General features: G+C 35.4%; 1 protein-coding gene across 1 annotated transcript in view; it reads right to left on the bottom strand.

Moving 5' to 3' along the window:
• Positions 1-21817, bottom strand: part of LOC149796011 (uncharacterized) — an 89235-nt gene that overhangs the window by 11294 nt on the left and 56124 nt on the right. The window contains exons 7-11 of the mRNA XM_089963912.1: positions 20445-20591; positions 11656-11832; positions 7514-7740; positions 3580-3706; positions 2301-2395 (exon numbers count right to left, since the gene is read on the bottom strand). Coding sequence (XP_089820038.1) covers positions 2301-2395; positions 3580-3706; positions 7514-7740; positions 11656-11832; positions 20445-20591 — 773 coding nt within the window. The remainder of the gene's footprint in view (positions 1-2300; positions 2396-3579; positions 3707-7513; positions 7741-11655; positions 11833-20444; positions 20592-21817) is intronic.

Genomic DNA, 21817 nt, shown 5'->3' with positions numbered 1-21817 from the left:
ATAATCTGAATAAATAAAATTCCAGTTCAAATGAATTTTGTGAACACAACAATAATACAATTGATTCTGACTGAATATTATTGGCTGACTAATAGATACGCTTAAGGTCCAGTTGTGGGTTTGTTCTATGTGAACTTCTGTCGGTACACCAAACTACCAGTTATGGTAATAGCTAAAGCTTCCTTCAACAATCGATATCTTCGTGTCTGAAAACCGACTGTGGGAATTTTCCACAATATATTCATTGAATGTCAGAACTGGCATTTCAGTATTTTTCTTGAAAGTCAAAGGGTATAAAGAGTGATCTAGGTACTAAGTGTAGAGAGCGCCTAGTCCTTCTGAATGCATATCCATGTGACATTAATGCGCTATAAGCAAATGCAGAACAGGAAGAGGTGATTGTGTCAGTTTTGAAAAGGGGGTGGAAATTATATTTGATTAATTTCTGTCTTTTGAGTCATCTTGAGTTTTACTTAAAGGCTGTTAAATGTCTCATGGACTTAAAGGCTGTGCTAAATGTCTCATGGACTTAAAGGCTGTGTTAAATGTCTCATGGACTTAACGGCTGTGCTAAATGTCTCATGGACTTAAAGGCTGTGTTAAATGACTCATGGACTTAAAGGCTGTGCTCAATGTCTCATGGACTTAAAGGCTGTGTTAAATGTCTCATGGACTTAAAGGCTGTGTTAAATGACTCATGGACTTAAAATCTGTATTAAATGTCTCATGGACTTAAAGGATGTGTTAAAAGTCTCATGGACTTAAATGCCGTGCTAAGTGAGTCATGGACTTAAAGACTGTGTTAAATGTTTCATGAACTTAAAGGCTGTGTTAAATGTCTCATGGACTTAAAGGCTGTGTTAAATGACTCATGGACATAAAGGCTGTGTTAAATAACTCATGGACTTAAAGGCTGTGTTACATGTCTCATGGAATCAGTAAGCAGTTCATGTCATTCTTGGAAAGTGACTTGGGCTCTATTAATACGTTTAGAAATTAGGTTTGATTAAAATCGTATTCCGATTTTTCAAAAGCATCTCCAAAAATGTCAGTCGTATGTTGAAGAATTGTGACCAAAGATAGTTATGAATAGATAAAAGTTGCTGATATAATCCTTTATCTCCATTCCACGTGTAATCCGTGCGGTCCAAAATCCACTGATGCAAATCAAAAAAGTATGAGTCACAAAATATTTAAATTTCATTTTCATCCCTAATGAAGCTACAATTTTGTGACAAATAAGAACAGTTCTTGAAGGTATTTCTGGCAAGCATGATTAGCAACATAAAAGTGGGGAAATGTGAATCCTAGCATCTTGAGAATATTCAAAGTAATGTAAATATAAAATCAACTTGATGATCTCATTTCAATTTCTTTTCGTCAGGTTCATCATCATATCACTGAATGTATCAATTTTGATTCAACACTAAACCATGGCCATACAAGTATGATATCCCTGCTTTCCTGGACAAACATTTTTATGATCTACATATGTTGATTACACGTTTAATAATTCACATTACTTTTCTTTGGTCGGAATTTGTTGGTTCAATGTTGCTCATATAACCCTGGACTCGCCAATGTTCATGCACAGGGCACTGGATCATTTCTAGTCCTTTCACAAAGTCTCAGAGATACACAGCCACTACATCTCTCTGCATTAGCTATACTGATCGCGATTGTCAAATCCTGGTAACATTTGTAACAGTAGTAATATATTTGAGAAATCATTCAATACTTGCGATGGTGTCATTCTGATGATGATAAACATGATTATATATTTAGTCTGAAAACAAGGTACTCCAAAAGAGGAGATCTCAACGAAGAAATTGATGGTAAATTTAAAGGTATAGAGCGGGATGTGTTGTACTATTTTAATTTTTGGTACGAACTCCGCACATAATGAACTTTTTGAAAGAAGAAAAGCAACAACAAAATACAAAATGATGAACAACCACTGTGTCCTGTGCAAAATAGCATTAGGGCCAACATGGAATTGCAAAGCTTGACAGTGGGTGCTTCACCTGCTCGACCATCCATGCTCTGTGTGATACAAAATCTGTATCGTCTTGGCTGTATAAGCTGGCAGACTAAAGTTTAACAAATTTGTGAAGTAATATTTATTTTTTCCGTTTAATGGAAATGGCCCCGTGACTGATAAAGCATAGATAAACGTCTATACACATAATATACCGAATTTAGATATACCTCTGTATATCAGTTTTACCTTTATCTTGCATTCAAGGTATCAAAGAAAGGAGAGAGAGAGAGAGAGAGAGAGAGAGAGAGAGAATACATACCTCTATAATGTCGTCATACTTTATAAATAAGATATTTGTGTCATCTCTGTGCTGCCAGTATTCTCTGACATGGTTCCACCAGGAACCTGAGTAAACTGAAATCAAATTACACAATAGTAAATACCAGACTCAAGTAGATACCAAAATATGTCTGAATGGGTATGGAATAAAATATTACGATCTGGTCTCTATTAATTTAACTCCTCCAGATAGGGTATGTGTGACATCCTTTGGTGCCCTTTTTCAGACATAATGATCCCTGAAAGTGCCCATTGAAACAGACCCGATCTAGAAATCTTGTAGAACAGCCGTGTTATCAAGTAACAAATGGGACTGCTGTATTAGTACCATTCTATGAAAATCAGTTAATGTTGTCCTTCAGTCTTTCAATGTATCAGAGGTTCAGTCTAAAATAAAGTTTCACAGTATTATGGCCTTAGTATAAGAGACCTGCTATTAATGATTATTTCCATGTTGTCATGAATGTGACATAACAAATTTTGACACGTTGGTGAGACAGAATATAAGCGACATAAACTGATCTCAATCCTTGCAGTAATGCAAAGGGTAAATATTACCAAAACCATTCCTGATACTTGTTTTGTCGAATTCAAACTGCATTTTGCAAAATGATGACATCAAATACACCAAAATGTTGCAGAGTAGATTTATTTCTTTTTGCTGGTTCCTTTTGTTTTAAAATTTTAAACAATCCAGACATCAATTAGAAGAATAAGGTACAATGTGGATCACCTTTTTTGCACAAAATTACACTTACATGCTCAAAAAATCAATCATTGTTTGTTTGTCATAATACACTTTTGTGGCACCATGGTACCTTTATAGTGATGGTGGACCGTACAATCAATCAAAATCAGTCTACAGAGAGGTACAATCACAGCAATATAGTATTCCATTTTGAAACTTACTGCACATAAACAATAAAGAAAATTGTTGAATAGCATTCAGGAATTCTGTTGTGTCCAGTTACTTTTTATTATATGTAAATTTCACTACAAGTGTCTCATGTGTTTATTACAGAAATATTGTACAGCATATATTGATTCACCGTATACATCTGATTTATTATCAGAGTATGTCGTCAGTGATTCAGTCATAGCTAATGACATCATCTTTTAAAATGATGATTGCCATAATGACGATAGTGTCTGTGGAGAATGACAACACAAGTAGAGGTATGATGGTACTATAAATTAAGGTCTGGTTTGTGATTACGTTTGCAAGTAAAGAAAGTAAAGAAGAGATCGAAGATATTTACCGTCCCCCTTGATAAAACGTTCAAAAAACATTTCGAAAGTGAATGACTCGTCATACCATCTGAGATATCGAAGAAAACAGTATAAGGAAATGCACGAATCATTTGGATTACGGGCAACATAGATTACCTGTAACGATAACAAAAGGTCCAGAAAAATTAGACTCGCTGGCAAAACAGAAGATGTATGTGATAAAACATTTTTCTTAGAGCATTTGACAACATCCAATAGCATTAACAGATTCGTAAGACTTTATCGGTCTCTCATTGTAAGAACTAGATATGTATATATATGTTACATATATTTGACTTAATTTAATCGTTTGTTTGTTAGTTTCAATTTTTTTTATTTCATTGCATGTTATTGTAATGTAATGTATTTACAGGATTTGACACTGTCCAGAAATTCAGTTTAGTTCTTCTTGACCTGACTGTTTTTCATAAACAACTAATGATATAAACTTTGTATATAATGCTGACCTAGTTCCTGACATTGATTCAGAATCAGTAAGAGTTGAAGTCAACAAACGTTTTCAATTCTTTTTCAGAGTAAGATTCATAAAGTGAAATCGAGGCCATACTCATAGTACGTGGCAAATAACACGTATCAGTTAGGTTTTTCCAGTGGATTGACCCACATCCAAGATTCTGTTTTGCATCATGGCTAGATTTATTATTAATGTTTTGGGGAAAAAAGGGACTGGAGACGTCCAAGTTTTTTATTTTGTGACCAATCTTTTGGACTAATTATTTTGTTTTCTTCAAATTACACTGGACAACAAATTTTTACAAAAGTCATGTTACTGAAATAAAATTAGTCAATTCTTATCAATTTTTATGTGTTGAACACGAATATGACAGTCAAATTGCAAAATTGGCTCTAGTTTTTTTGTAATCTGCAAGAAATTAATGTTTACATAACGAAATGCATTTCAATAGTAAAAGGTCAACTGTAATAGCCTACCTATAAAAAATCAAGTCATTGACTACATCTTAGATTTCTTCGCCTGTCTCTTGTACAGCTGTTCGGGAGCATCTCTGAGGAGTGTCCAGCAGTAGTCAGCCAGCATTGTAGTGGACCATTTTCCCTGGTATCTTTGTTCCATTGTTGCGATATCTTGATGAAAACGTTCGCCGTGTTCATCACTAACAATACCACAGTTGCTAGGAAAGAAATCCAAATGGGAATGAAGGAAGTGAATCTTTAGAGACATATTGCAGCCAAGTTTCTTATACTTCATCAACATGTCTTCTACTAGTTCCTTATAGTTTTCTGCCCTAACATTTCCGAGGAAGTTTGTAGAAACTAGGCGAAAAGCATTCCATGCTTGTTTCGCGTCACCTTCCAGCAAGTTGTTGAACTGGTTATCTTTGAAAAGCTCTCGAATCTGAGGACCCACAAAAACTCCCTCTTTAATCTTTGCTTCGCTGAGTCGAGGGAATTTTTCATGCAGGTATCGGAATGCTGGCAAAGTCCGGTCAATGGCTTTCACGAAGTTCTTCATCAAACCTAGTTTGATGTGAAGGGGTGGTAGCAAGATTTTCTGAGCCTCAACCAGAGCTGGGTGTTGGATATTCTTCTCTCCAATGGCTACATTCTGCCTGTGAGTCCATTCCTTCCTCATGTAGTGCATTTCCCTTGCTCGGCTATCCCACTCGCATAAGAAACACATGTATTTTGTATATCCTTGCTGCAGTCCCATTAAAAGGGCAACTACCTTCAAATCACCACAGAGGTGCCAGCTGTACTTGTTATACTCAATGGAATTCAGTAGCTGCCTTAAGTTATCGTATGTCTCTTTCATGTGGACAGCATACGCTACTGGAATAGATGGAAGAATGTTTCCATTGTGCAAAAGCACAGCCTTGAGACTCAGTTTCGAAGAGTCCACAAATAGTCTCCATTCTTGTGGGTCATGAGTGATTTTTAAAGCATTCATGAGGCCCTCAATATCGGAACAGAATATCAGATTACTTTCCTTTCTGAAGAAAGGCTCCAATTGCTGGTGGCGCTTTCGATATGCAGTAATTGTGACATCTTCTTCTAGAAGATTCCATTGTTGGAGTCTTGATCCTAGCAATTCTGCCTTGTTCTTTGATAAGTCCAAATCACGAATCAGGTCATTTAGTTCTTCCTGTGTTATTCTGTGTGGGGTTGATGATGCACCACAGTGAAAATCTGGATCACTGCATGCTGATGGACCAGGAGAAGAACAGGTCGACTCACCTTTGTCTTCGTCAGATGAATCAAGAGAATATTCTGCTGGAGGTTCTGGAATAGGAAGTCCCTCACCATGTGGAACTGGTCTCAATGCAGACGGAATGTTTGGGTAGACTATTCTCGACTTCTTTCGCTTCGTTATTCCGCCGGAAAGAGGAGGAACCAAGCAGAAGTAACAGTCATTTAGGTGGTTGCTTGGCTCTCTCCACACCATTGGGACTGCAAACGGCATTGATGACCTTTTGCAATTCAACCACTGTGAAAGCTGTGTTGTACATGTAGCACAGCATATATGCGGAGCCCAAGGCTTGTCTTGGTCACCAACCTTGCATCCGAAGTAAAGATGATATGCCTTCTTCACTTGAGAATTGATACTTTTCTTCTGGTTGGCAAATGTCACTTCCCCACAAATATAGCAAAAATTGTCTGCGGTATTAACACACTTTCGAGGCATTACTGTTCTTTATTGTACGTAAATGGATAAAATAATAAGTTTTATGTAACAGTAGCTTGAACTGTCTCGCACAACGTCTAAAATATTTTAAATGCTGAACCTATCTGATTGGGCTTTATATAGTACACTGCTTACGTCAGCTTCAGCAGCCGCCTGGCATTAGTATAATAGGCCTACACATGTATAGTACACTGCTGACGTCAACTTACTTCAGCAGCCGCATGGCATTAGTATTGCATTGCATCAGAAAATGATGCAATCAACTGTGGATGATGTGAGCATGATGGTATTATGCAATGTTACATCATTATTCCGGATGTTGCTGCAGTCCTACTGGAGAAATTTACACAGTGAAACATAGAAAATGAGGTATATGAATATCTTCAAAACGAGAGCCAATACAAATTTTTCACGGTTATATTCGTGTTCGGCACACCAAAATACTACAGATTAGGGCCTTTTCAAGTCAGTAATGATTTCACTGTTGACCAGTGTTATTTGTATTCCAAGAGATTATTTTTCCCTGGAAATACTTGTGCTCTATATTAATTCTTGGACAAGGACAGTTATCAAAATTTACACAGAATTCAAACACTGCAATATTATTTTCTGTGATTCAACATAGAACTGTTGACACATCAGTACGATGCTGACCACAGCCTACGTCATTGCAAACCAGTTTTGATTTCATCGAGATTTGAACTCAGTTTCATTAATACTTTGTTTTGCTAGGACTTCTATTTTTTAGTTCTTAGATTATTCTTGGATTGTTTTGGATTTAATTCGTAAAAACATTCTTTTCTAATTTTTACTTTGTTTTTCTAGTGAAATAAATTATTTTTTAAAGTTTACAAATTTTTGTTGTCTTCACTCTTTCCATGTTACTGTTTGAAAGAGCCTAAAACGTAACACTATATTGCAATAGTCATCAGAGATTTAAATATTTTCATATAGTACTGAAGTTTTAAAAATGACTTTTGCCTTCGTTCTAAGGAAAATTTGAGGTAATCTTAAACAATTTTTGAACAATAAAAGGCATTCTTGAGTTAAATGGAAAGTAAGCAGGAATGCATTCGTGTGTCTTTAAAGCTGATACAAATTTTCTTAAGTATCAGAAAGAAGATAATGTGTAATTTCAGGAGAAACTTTGAGAACTAGTTTTGGTTCGATCTCCGTTTTATCATATTTATAACATTACACTATTTAAATTGCAACAGAGAGAAATGCATAGTATGAAGGAAATGAGGAAGCTGATGCCTTACATGTCCTTGACCCTGTTGTATCTGTTTTGGAAGAAGGAAATATGGAAGATGAGTCTTAATGAATCTCGTTGTCTGCATTTTCTCCAGGTACTTCAGTCCCCTGTAATACGGAAACCTGTCATCCTTGACCTCGATAATAGGAAACCTGTCATCAAGCTGTACCTTCCTAGCTGTCTCGAAATCCTCCGTTGCAATGAGGTAGGCCATCTCCTGGGTAACAGTGGTGCCTAGCAACATATTAAGTAACCAAATGAGTCTATACTACTTCGTGTTTTAAGTTTTCATCACAGGACAACTGAAGAAAAAGCAAGATAAAATCTGTAATGTAAAAGAATAGCTTGGACATGCCTCAGGAATTCATTAATAGTTCGCTGCGTGAATTTTCAAGAGAAAAGAATTTTTATTTTATTTTCTGAAAAATTGAAGAATATGAATATTTAATTGCAAATATCAGAAATGTTTGATTTGTCTGTATATATTTCTCAAACACAAATTTTGACGCATCGCAAACGGATAAATTCATCCACTAAGATGATACTTCCTCAACAAAACAGAATTTGTGACCCAAGAAATGTTACTAAACGTTAGTTTTAAAATCCGGTTGATCACAACTAAATCTAATTGCATCAGGTATCCTTATATTAATCACAAGTTCATGTCATAATACCACAATGTACATGTGACATTTCCCACATTATACCTATGTAACCTGGAGACTGTTGGAACTACTAGTAGGTCAGAAACTATTTAGCCACTTAGAATAAAAAACGCACCTTCCGGTTTATGTTAACTAGTGTAATGCGACTTCTTTTCATCAGTATAACAAGCAATTGATATTACATTTTACTGATAAATGACGAACTATGCATAACTTTACCATCCAGTAACATAACATGTGCTTAGGTGACACAATATATGACCTCAGAATGAGAATGATCAATTTAATCTAATTCCATCAAACATGACTCTAGGTTTATGGCGTGCAAGGTGGTTATAACATTATAAAAACATGGAAGGTAAATTAGTATAAATACAATTATTTCCATTGACACAACCTTAATCATTATGTGCATTTAGATGCTCGACCATCAGGTAACACACACACACACACTTATATATATATATATATATATATATATATATATATATATATATATATATATATATATATATATATATATATATATATATATATATATATATTGGCAATCGTATGGAAATCTATGTTGACACTCTTTATCTTTAACGTAGAATCGATCCATCACATGTACGATATAGTTCAATGGTTTGTGGTTTGATTGATTTAATTCCTTTCTCAGCACATTATAGGATACACAAGGAGGCCAGTATACGGAGGAGGGCTGTTACCTGGATGTTGAATCGGACCAGTTGTCTACCAAATAGAACTGTCGTATCATAGGACAATCTGTTGATGTACTTTTCTTATGTGTGCATGCGTATCAGGTACCAGTGTTGAGATGCATCAAATGTATCTTCTTGTAAGGCTTCGACCGCCATTGTGGGTTTCGTGTCCATGTTTATGATAAAGCAATCAACACATAAGACTTGGTTTCTAGCCCCTTCTTCATGCTACATCGGTGAACCTTATGGTCCTATAAAGGGCGTCACATGCAAAAAAGGGGTTGATACGTTCCACTGCTGCTTGAGTTCAGTGAAAAGCGACATATGCCATTAGCAGCACGTGTGCTGGTCTGCAACTACAGCTATCAGTTTATCAACACCTGATTTTTCGCCCATCATCCAATGAATAAATGGTATTTGTAGAGGACAGCAAATCAGCATCATGACGTGCACTTGAAATTTGCAAGGACTCACCAACACTATTTCTCTGTCCTAGCCTGTCTCAATCCAGAGTAGTGGGAATGTCAAGACGTCAAGACGTCTGGAGAAGAGTCGGATTTCGGTGGATGACAATCAGTTCCTACTGCGCTTGAACTCGGTCTATGCAGCTCTTGTATTCTACCTTCACAGCTGGTGTATGAACATATCTGTTTGACCTTCTGATCTATCATAAGGACTTTCAAGAGGCAGCCAGGTGTAGCTGTCCACCCTGGGTCAACAGTTAGGAAGTGCGGTCCACTGCTTGTATGACCTGACCTGACCCTCTATCACAGGTGGTAACTGACTGACTTCCACAAGTGGATTTCAACATTTCTATTCCTGATCCTACAACGCTGAATTAAGCTGATGAAACACACATGCTGTCAAATGACAGAACTGGTACAGAAGCTTTACAAGCAGAATTCCATGAAGCAAGACACTCACAGAAAGCACTGAAGCTGGCTGAAATCATCTAGAAAATGTGGACAACAGGAAGAATACAACAAAAATAAAAGGATGCATAAACCGTTTATGTACAAGTGATAAAACAACAGACTATCCTGCTTAACAAAAATGTTCTTCCTTTCAATAGCTGGCAAAGTTCTAGCCTGAAATTCTGCTGAATCGCTTTCTTCATCGCATCGATTAGTAGTTCTTACATGGGAGATATTGTGGCTTAGAGAAGGGAAGAGAGACCTAAAACATGGTGTTTACATCTCATCACAAAAAGGATAAATTCCATTAATATATTTTAAATCTGTACACAACATCTATAAATCAGACAAAAGTCCATGACGCATTCACCCACAGCAGAAATATGACGTTCATGGCAAAAGTTTGATGAAATACCGCACTGGCCGCGAGCTTCACAATCTGAGCGAAATATATGCTGCCAACTAACTATAAAGAAAAACAGAGATCACCAGGAAAACCTCATGTAGATTCCACCATCACTGTGAATGGCCAAACCCTTCTGACAGTAGGCATGCTTCTTATCTTGGCAGGACAATGTTAAAAGCAGTCCAAATCGAAAACGACACTAATGCTAGAATTACTAAAGCAAGGGCTGTCTTTGAAAGAATGCATCAACATATGTGGAAGCATGGATACATCAGAATGTAAATAAAACAGAAGGTCACCAAGGCCATTAAGCTGATTACGCTGTTGTATGCTTGCCAAACATGGACAGTGTACAGACATCATATATAGAACATGAACCATTTTCACTACCAGAGATGATCTTCTACTGGTACCTAAAAGGAGTGAAGGCGATCGAAGAACGCCTGAAAGATTCTCTGAAAGTCATACCTTTTACACAACAGCATTGCCCCTGGGTCTTAGCAAGATCTCACACAGAATAGCTCCAACTGGCACAGCTGCAATTTTACTGGAGCTGGCAAGAATTGCAGAGGCGGTATAGAAGCATGAACAATGCAAATATGTCCACTGCTGTGAAGAAAACCAGTTTCCAAATAAGTTTATCATAGACAGTGCAGAGTCAAAATTGTTCTGACTAGTCTCTCACATACACACTTATACCAAAGAGTCAGAGATGCCATCATCATGTTCCAAATCAAAGGATGAATAACAGCATAAAAAATAGGACAAGATGCCACATGTGAATGATGATTTATATCTTAAAATAATGTTTCATTTTTATATGTACGAACAATTTGATGACATAATTACATATGGAAACTGATTAAATGCTTAGTTTTTTTGATCTTATTTATGCTAATCATTCATTACTTATTGGCATTTGTCATAGCCTTGTGATCTAGTATTGACAGTGTAGACCCAGAATCAAAATGAATGCTACTAAAAATGTCAAGGAATATCTCCTGAAGTCTAACTGTATTCTGTTTCAGAACTCGTAAATATCACATGCATTCAAGTCTGCTGAATAATGATTTATGGTGCCATCTATTTTATGAAATATCTATATATGTGGGGAAATTTGTCCTCGGGGTGCTATTTACAGACTGATCTAAATAGTTAAATTGGGGGGGGGGGGGGCACAACAAATACATTCAGTCCAACAATGAATAAGATACAAAGGAAAAATCAAACCAAGGCAAGAAAGTGGACTGAAAGAAAGTTAAAGAAAGAATTAATGCTAGTAAACCCTAAAAGTGAAGGACAGGAAAGTTAAGGGAAGAAAGGTTTTGTTTAACAATAACTAAATTAGCGAAATGAAGCAATAATTGATTGATATAAAAGAGAAGGTATGGAGAAAAATAAAAAAAAAATAATAAATTTTAGTGTAATAGTATTGGTAAAGTTGCATAAAATTAATCTACCTGATCTCGGATATGAGGCTACCCATACGTCATCAGGCCTGATTTCCATTGTCTCGATCTCTTCGATTTCATTCTCTAACATACGGATACCCTTGTATATCTTCTCACGGAGCTGCGTATCCGGAGGGTTCGATGTCCCTGATTCCTGTGCTTCAGCAGCCATCGTCTTTAAGAAATCTGCCAAAATAAAAGATAATAAAGACATGAGTACTGTTTGTGAACAGATGACCTTAAACTATGAAATCTCTAAGTATATGTTACATACTGATTAAAACTTCAATCTTTTACTCAATGCTCAATAGGCACGTTAGGTTTATATTATGTAGAACGTTTAGGGAGCTCTTCTAACATGTGCGACGTTACATTCTTTGGAGTAAAAACTCTATCATATTTTATTAACATGTGTATGCATTATATGCCTTTCTGATGATTATTGTGCATTATATATGTCAATAGACAACTGAATAAAATGACACAAACAGGCCATTCTTCATATTCTCCATAAGTATATACAAACCCATTTTTCATATTCTCCATCAGTTTACAAATCCATTCTTCATATTCTCCATAAGTATATACAAACCCATTCTTCATATTTTCCATCAGTATACCAACCCATTCTTCATATTCCCCATCAGTATACAAATCCATTCTTCATATTCCCCATCAGTATACAAATCCATTCTTCATATTCCCCATCAGTATACAAACCCATTCTTCATATTCTCCATAAATATATACAAACCCATTCTTCATATTTTTTTAGTTTATATGTGAATGTGTTTGACAGACCTCTCAAAATAATCCATGTTCATACAGTAGTATTTTCAAAGTATTTGGATCATTATGTTTATGATTTGATTCATCGCATATAACCAAACATTTATTTTCTTGCTTTTATTAGATAATTGGTATTCATTACATTTTTTTTACTGGCGGTTTTATACACAAGAACATGGCTACAGACTACATAGACCAATAGAAGAGTATCCTCGACCATCTCGTGCGGCATATTTATTCTATTAGATGATCCAGTGTATATTTCTAGCAATGAATAACTAGTCTTCAAGAAAAAAGAAAATATTGTTAAAGACCTTATCTTCAAAGTACAAAATAAGTGTTTGCAGTTACTGCATTTGAGCGACAAGTAGAACTAGGACCCACTGATGGTGCAGTTTCGATCAGTATTGCCAAAAAGAAACAGTAATTTCCATTTTTATGTTGTTTTATTTTTCTAAATGTTACTAAGTTTTCTCTACTTTGGAAAAAAGTTTTATATCCCAATCATATCGCAACATTTGTCAAGTAATAGTTGTAACTGACAGCTTCTTTCACTGAAACATGCAAGTGCCGGTAATTCTTTTATAATAAGTATAATATTATCAGTGCATACCAAAGTAAATGTATGTACATGTATGTATTTTGATAAACAGTTTTTGAATTATTTTAAGCAATTATATTTACAAACTTTTACAAGTAACAAAGTCTGTATTAAAAGTAATAGGCCACACATCTCAATATTTCACGTGCATTACATTCACTGTTAACACGTGCTGCATGGATTCACTTGCTTCATGACTTGGTAGACATGTCCTTTGATTTGGCTACTTGGATATCCTTGGGTCCTTATGGACAGTGTATTTTCCATCCAAAGATATTAGTACTGGCTAGCTTTGGGTCCTTATGGGCAGTGTATTTTCCATCCAAATATATTAGTACTGGTTAGTTTTGGGTCCTTATGGACAGTGTATTTTCCATCCAAAGATATTAGTACTGGCTAGCTTTGGGTCCTTATGGACAGTGTATTTTCCATCCAAAGATATTAGTACTGGCTAGCTTTGCATCCTTATGGACAGTGTATTTTCCATCCAAAGATATTAGTACTGGATAGCTTTGCATCCTTATGGACAGTGTATTTTCCATCCAAAGATGTTAGTACTGGCTAGCTTTGGGTCCTTATGGACAGTGTATTTTCCATCCAAAGATATTAGTACTGGCTAGCTTTGCATCCTTATGGACAGTGTATTTTCCATCCAAAGATATTAGTACTGGCTAGCTTTGCATCCTTATGGACAGTGTATTTTCCATCCAAAGATATTAGTACTGGCTAGCTTTGCATCCTTATGGACAGTGTATTTTCCATCCAAAGATGTTAGTACTGGTTAGCTTTGGGTCCTTATGGACAGTGTAGGACACACGGTACTAATTATACGGAAGAACTGTGAACCAGTCTAGAAATGGGTGAAGAAATAATAGAGTATTTACAGGTTTGGTGGTCCATAATTGGTTAATAATGAAAATTAAAATTTTAGGAAAAATATCTTTTGAGAGCTCATCCTATATGTAATGTGAAAAAAATATTGACAAATTTCTACTGATGCAATTTTAGCATTTTTACAGGCTTGACTCAGGAGTACTCAATACTGAAAGTAGCACCTGATTCATTTGGTGCAGAATCAATAACACATGTTTCATGCACATGTAAACAAATTGCCACGGGTCATATGGTGTTCTCCACACATAAGCTTGCACCAAGGTTAGATGTGCAAGAAAAATTATAGGTGTCATTATCAGCACCCATAAATTTTAAGTTATTGAATTTTGAATATGACAGTGTTTCCATATGTTTACCATTGGAGTGGAATTAGTACCGTGAGTCCTATATGCGACCTATACCATAATAGGAGCTTGTTGTTTCCATGGTTACCAAGTGCATCCAGGGTATCAATTTGGTGGTTTTTACATATGACAATCATAATGGAGTCTTTTTATCATGGTTTGCATGTGATTTTGGAGAAAAATTCTATACAAAAGACAGATGGGGATGGTTTTATACACTGGTGAGTTGAAGTAGATAGCTCAGGCCATAGGGAAAAGAGCATAGTATGGTCTGATGGCAGAATTTCATATGATGGTACCCATAGATTGGCCTGTATGGTTAAATACCATTTAACACATGCAATAATTCCCCAAAATGGGGTGGGGTGGGGTGGATTTTATATGTAAGCCACTTATGTCACAATCACTTATGTATCAGTACTGATCATTTAACTTCAGAGACACACTCAGCAGATCAAAGCAGAGAACATTGTAAAAATAAGGACTGTGCACAAAACTGCACATGCTGCATTGCCCCAACCTGTAAATTGAATTATTATATGTCGAGTCACATTGAATATCAATTATACCGGTCTTATTTCTTATCCTAGAATTAAACTCCTTGACACCTATTCTATGTTCAGCATGTTTCTCATATTGGTACATTACAGTTTTGGGCAAACAGTATTGGAACTTTTCTGCATTCCTTTTGTTGAGGGAGCAGGGAGGGACATTTTCACTTAAAATAATAGTTTTCAACCCTTCATTCCCAATAGAAGTCTGCAAAAGTCCTATCTGTATTGCATTCTTTACACAGGCAGTTTTTCTTCCCCAACCTCCCTTCATACAGTTGAAACATTCTTGATGTATAACTGCATGGTGAACATACTGCTCTCTCCCACCAAACCAGATCTCTTTTTTTCTTCATGTACCAAGTCCCATGATAGAAAACCTTTATACTCAGGGTGTTGCAACTTGTGGTCTCAGAACACATTATTCCAAATCTCAGCATTTGATTACTGCGTGCACTAAGTGATATGTGTTTTGTTCACCATATATGTTGTTGTGAATAAATGAAAACAAGCTTCATGTCAGAAATATGGTTTCATATTTGAAACAAAAGCTATTTATTAAACCTACATTGCTCTGTTCTTACCATCAAGTAATAGTAAGGAATCATTTAGCGGTAAATTAGAGCTTGCTATTTGGTTTGCCAAATCAAGGTGTATTACCTCCCCTTTGACTGTAATTGAGTGATTGCAATGTTTGCTTTGTTTCTCTTTTGTTCAATAATGTATGCATTTTTTTCAGCTTTATATTAAAAAGTAAGTAATTTAACACTGCTTATAGTGGAAAGTAGCCACAGTAATGATTTTCAGACTTTTTCTTAACTCTTTATGAGCTTTGGGTAAATGTAGGTATATATTTATGTATTAGACAACTTCAATATGCAGTTCAATTCTATTACTTAAATTTAACAAGTAGTGTATTCAGTGACAATTTTTAGCAGTGTCTGCATATTGCATAGAGACATGAACTTGTCTTGGCATAGCAAAGTTTTTCACACGTTTCTCCACCTCCAGCATACTTAATAGCTTGAGTCATAACAGTTTGTGCATACACTTTCTGTCTCCAACATCAATGTCAGCATTATAGGAACTTTGGATAGCTTTTTGAAATTTGTCTCTTGTTGTCCTTATGTAACATACCTCATGTTGATGTGTTATTTGGGTTGATACACATTCCCCCCACCCCTTGTTGTGGGGAACATTACCAGGCTTGAAGAAATTACTTTGTCTATTCTTTGCTTATTCACCCTTCCCCATAGTTTTATACTAAAAAGTAGCACTATGTTATTTAATTATTCAGTATAATAAAGCTTATGGAACTCTTCATTGGCTTTTATACCTTTTTATTAACATTTGGGGGTCATGAATCACATGTGATGATAGTTTAAATAAGTTTGGAATGTCAGCATCTCTTGATGCTTCATGGGTGTGTGTATTTGTTTTAGTCACAAAAGGGCAATGGCCTCTTATCATTTTGACCTGTCATGTGGCACACTTATTTGTTTTGTTTGATTGATGTGAATAGGGATGCAGTGTATCTTATTTCTGTGAGAGTCAGCAAGAAAAGAAATGCAATTTTGAAATTTAAAACATTTAAAACTTGTCTTATAGCCAGTGAGAGATGAAAATACAATGCGTCATGTAATTTGATACCCTGTGATGTCATACTTGTTGATGTCAGCATGCTTGTGTTTCTTTTGTGTAGCATGCATGCCATAGAAAGATAACATGAAGATACAAAGGCAGAAAACAATTATTTTAATAACAAGAATAAGCCATTAATAAGTACAATACAACACAGCAACATCTAATGCAGATGCAATTTAACTATAGATATTGGTATCACATAAAATGCTATTGCACTATTATCCATGCACAAGCATGGCCAATTTTTTCTTACAATTATGCTCTAATATCAAGGAGTAAAATACAACTTTTTCAAAAAAAATTAAATCTGGTTATAGGACACACGGTACTAATTATACGGAAGAACTGTGAACCAGTCTAGAAATGGGTGAAGAAATAATAGAGTATTTACAGGTTTGGTGGTCCATAATTGGTTAATAATGAAAATTAAAATTTTAGGAAAAATATCTTTTGAGAGCTCATCCTATATGTAATGTGAAAAAAATATTGACAAATTTCTACTGATGCAATTTTAGCATTTTTACAGGCTTGACTCAGGAGTACTCAATACTGAAAGTAGCACCTGATTCATTTGGTGCAGAATCAATAACACGTGTTTCATGCACATGTATGTAAACAAATTGCCGCGGGTCATATGGTGTTCTCCACACATAAGCTTGCACCAAGGTTAGATGTGCAAGAAAAATTATAGGTGTCATTATCAGCACCCATAAATTTTAAGTTATTGAATTTTGAATATGACAGTGTTTCCATATGTTTACCATTGGAGTGGAATTAGTACCGTGAGTCCTGTATTTTCCATCCAAAGATATTAGTACTGGTTAGCTTTGGGTCCTTATGGACAGTGTATTTTCCAACCAAAGATATTAGTACTGGCTAGCTTTGGGTCCTTATGGACAGTGTATTTTCCATCCAAAGATATTAGTACTGGCTAGCTTTGCATCCTTATGGACAGTGTATTTTCCATCCAAAGATATTAGTACTGGTTAGCTTTGGGTCCTTATGGACAGTGTATTTTCCATCCAAAGATATTAGTACTGGCTAGTTTTGCATCCTTATGGACAGTGTATTTTCCAACCAAAGATATTAGTACTGGTTAGCTTTGGGTCCTTATGGACAGTGTATTTTCCATCCAAAGATATTAGTACTGGCTAGCTTTGGGTCCTTATGGACAGTGTATTTTCCATCCAAAGATATTAGTACTGGTTCGCTTTGGATCCTTATGGACAGTGTATTTTCCATCCAAAGATATTAGTACTGGTTAGCTTTGGGTCCTTATGGACAGTGTATTTTCCATCCAAAGATATTAGTACTGGTTAGCTTTGGGTCCTTATGGACAGTGTATTTTCCATCCAAAGATATTAGTACTGGCTAGCTTTGGGTCCTTATGGACAGTGTATTTTCCATCCAAAGATATTAGTACTGGCTAGTTTTGCATCCTTATGGACAGTGTATTTTCCAACCAAAGATATTAGTACTGGTTAGCTTTGGGTCCTTATGGACAGTGTATTTTCCATCCAAAGATGTTAGTACTGGATAGCTTTAGGTCCTTATGGGCAGTGTATTTTCCATCCAAAGATATTAGTACTGGCTAGCTTTGGGTCCTTATGGACAGTGTATTTTCCATCTAAAGATGTTAGTACTGGCTAGCTTTGGGTCCTTATGGACAGTGTATTTTCCATCCAAAGATATTAGTACTGGCTAGCTTTGGGTCCTTATGGACAGTGTATTTTCCATCTAAAGATGTTAGTACTGGCTAGTTTTGCATCCTTATGGACAGTGTATTTTCCATCCAAAGATATTAGTACTGGATAGCATTGGGTCCTTATGGGCAGTGTATTTTCCATCCAAAGATATTAGTACTGGTTAGCTTTGGGTCCTTATGGACAGTGTATTTTCCATCCAAAGATATTAGTACTGGATAGCTTTGGGTCCTTATGGGCAGTGTATTTTCCATCCAAAGATATTAGTACTGGCTAGCTTTGGGTCCTTATGGGCAGTGTATTTTCCATCCAAAGATATTAGTACTGGCTAGCTTTGGGTCCTTATGGACAGTGTATTTTCCATCCAAAGATGTTAGTACTGGCTAGCTTTGGGTCCTTATGGACAGTGTATTTTCCATCCAAAGATATTAGTACTGGATAGCTTTGGGTCCTTATGGGCAGTGTATTTTCCATCCAAAGATATTAGTACTGGTTCGCTTTGGGTCCTTATGGGCAGTGTATTTTCCATCCAAAGATGTTAGTACTGGCTAGCTTTGGGTCCTTATGGACAGTGTATTTTCCATCTAAAGATATTAGTACTGGCTAGCTTTGGGTCCTTATGGACAGTGTATTTTCCATCCAAAGATATTAGTACTGGTTCGCTTTGGATCCTTATGGACAGTGTATTTTCCACCCAAAGATATTAGTACTGGTTAGCTTTGCGTCCTTATGGGCAGTGTATTTTCCATCCAAGGATGTTAGTACTGGCTAGCTTTGGGTCCTTATGGGCAGTGTATTTTCCATCCAAGGATGTTAGTACTGGATAGCTTTGGGTCCTTATGGGCAGTGTATTTTCCATCCAAAGATATTAGTACTGGCTAGCTTTGGATCCTTATGGACAGTGTATTTTCCACCCAAAGATATTAGTACTGGTTAGCTTTGCGTCCTTATGGGCAGTGTATTTTCCATCCAAGGATGTTAGTACTGGCTAGCTTTGGGTCCTTATGGGCAGTGTATTTTCCATCCAAGGATGTTAGTACTGGATAGCTTTGGGTCCTTATGGGCAGTGTATTTTCCATCCAAAGATATTAGTACTGGTTAGCTTTGGGTCCTTATGGACAGTGTATTTTCCATCCAAAGATATTAGTACTGGTTCGCTTTGGATCCTTATGGACAGTGTATTTTCCATCCAAAGATATTAGTACTGGCTAGCTTTGGGTCCTTATGGAAAGTGTATTTTCCATCCAAAGATGTTAGTACTGGCCAGCTTTGGGTCCTTATGGACAGTGTATTTTCCAAAGATGTTAGTTCTGAAACACTTGTAGTGCTTGCACTTAAGAATTTATTGAAATGTTGTTCTCTTCTTCTGTCTTAGAGGTCCATGAATGTTTTGCAATTTTAAATTTTGAAATGCACGTGTTTAGATAAAGGTTACCCGTCCTGTATAATGCTATTCTTTGGTCCACCATTTGCAATTTACAGTTTCAAATAAATTTTCTACCAATGCATCAGGTTTTTGGGGCTCCTAGTTGAGATTTACTTTTAATATGTGGTTCATGCACTCTCATTATTATTATTATTATTGTTGTTGTTATTATTATTATTATTATTATTATTGTTATACAAAATTATTAACTCTGTCACATTGAATCTTGTTTGTATGATACCTGGTTAATTTTAGTCTTTGTTAAACTCTGTCTGCTTTCAGTCCATTAAAACTTTATATCAAACTTGTGCAGTATATTATTTACATAATATAATATTATTTGTTTCTCAATAAGATAATTTGTTTACAAAATTATTAAATCTGGCTTTATCACATTGAGTTTGCCTTTGTCTTACGCTGGGTGATATGCATGTCATACTCTATCTAGCTTTGATCTATTAAATGTTTATTTTATACTTATCTAATAAAAAATTATCATAACATTATTGTATGTATCTCAATAATATAATTATCTTGTTAAATAAATTGTTAATGAACGCTTGTTAATAAATTTTGGCATATATATCGTTGTCACAATGTGAAATAAAGGGACACAACTAAGGAACTGTCTGTACTAATTTTAGTTCAAACAACATTAAAACACACTTATTTTCATTTAAATGTTGTCAAAATAAAGTTTAATCAAGTACAATGCATATAAATGAATACAAAGTAAGCAAAATAAGCAGACTTTTTTTCGGACTGCACGAATTTGTCGTTCTTTTTTCTGACTGCATGACTTTGTTTGACTTTGCGTTGCATTTCAGTACCGGTTGATTTTAATACCCTGAAAATGAAACTTCTTTGACTGGTTATCGCTTTCATTCAGTATTATTCCAAGTCTATCATCAGCTCCACAAATAAAATATTTGATCGTACTAATTAATATAGGTTCGTCAGTTGTCTTTGGAACAATCACTTGTTTTCGCGAAAAGTGTTTGTACATAAAAGTTGCGGAACAACACGAAACAAACGAAAAATTCCGGAACAAAAAATGAAAACAGCAAAACAAGCACATATGTTTTATGATTTATTCAAAACAGGTATACGTGCAAAATACAACTGACCACAGGTCCACCAGAGCTTTTGCTCAAAGGAAACAGTTTTATAAACTGATCTCTTGATTAAGCATTTATTTCTACTGCGTCTATATTATCCCTATAACTATTTCAAGTGAGTATTCCTTCTCAGATGTTGTGAAACAAGCAAATGCCACATGTTGACTAATGGACAATCAAAACCAGTTTCTGTTATTTAAAACAGTGCAGATAGCGAACCAAATGAACATAAAATGGGTAGTACTAACGTGCACAAAGAACTTCTTTTCGCAAAAGAAGAAATAAGTCTGAAAAACTCCTATTTTATTTATTTATTTATCGATCAAATTTAATACTTTTTAAAAAGAAAGATAATTTCAAAACACATTGACTAATGTATTTAAAATATGATTTTTTTTTTTGGTCATATTTTGGTCCTACAACCAGTATTTTCTTTATTTATTTATCAAATTCGGCAATTCGGGGAAACGAACCTTAATGCCATTGTGTCCACAGATGGAACTAGAATGGCATTAATGCATTCTTCGACGGGGAAAAAAAAGAAAAAGAAAAGAAAAAGTGCGGACAGGTCGAGAATTACTCATTCAGCTAAAAAAAAAAATATTGATCACAACCCAGTGACCTTGTAATGGACGTCTTTATTTCTAAAAAGTGGACTTAATCATGTAAGATGATGTTATAAGGAACTTATGTGTTCTTTTACTACACGTAATGGTCGTTGTCTTTTGCAATTGATAAAATACCGATTTTTGCTGTTAAAAGTCATATGGTAAATCTATTTTGAAAAAATGATACCGAGTCTCCCTCAACGCAATTTTATCAGATATTCCATTTGATCCAGAATAAATCAAATAGATATTCTTGTTGCACTTGTATATTCTTTTCGCAAATATTTTAAAGGTGTAGTGTTTTGTACTGAATGGTATATTACAAAACATTATAATATTGGGGATATTGTAAATGCATTTTTATGGGATATGTTGTAAATACTTTTGTTTTATTTTTTTTTTTTAATGTCGTTTGTCGTTTTCTTTCCATTAAATAAAGAAGAAAAATGGAATTTGAGCAAGTAATAAAGAAATTACTAGAAAATGGGTTTTG

The sequence above is a fragment of the Sinohyriopsis cumingii genome, chromosome 7, assembly GCF_028554795.1.
Source record: "Sinohyriopsis cumingii isolate HCF-2022 chromosome 7, ASM2855479v2, whole genome shotgun sequence".
In the NCBI taxonomy this organism is placed as follows: Eukaryota; Metazoa; Mollusca; class Bivalvia; order Unionida; family Unionidae; genus Sinohyriopsis; species Sinohyriopsis cumingii.
This window is presented reverse-complemented; position numbering and strand designations above follow the sequence as displayed.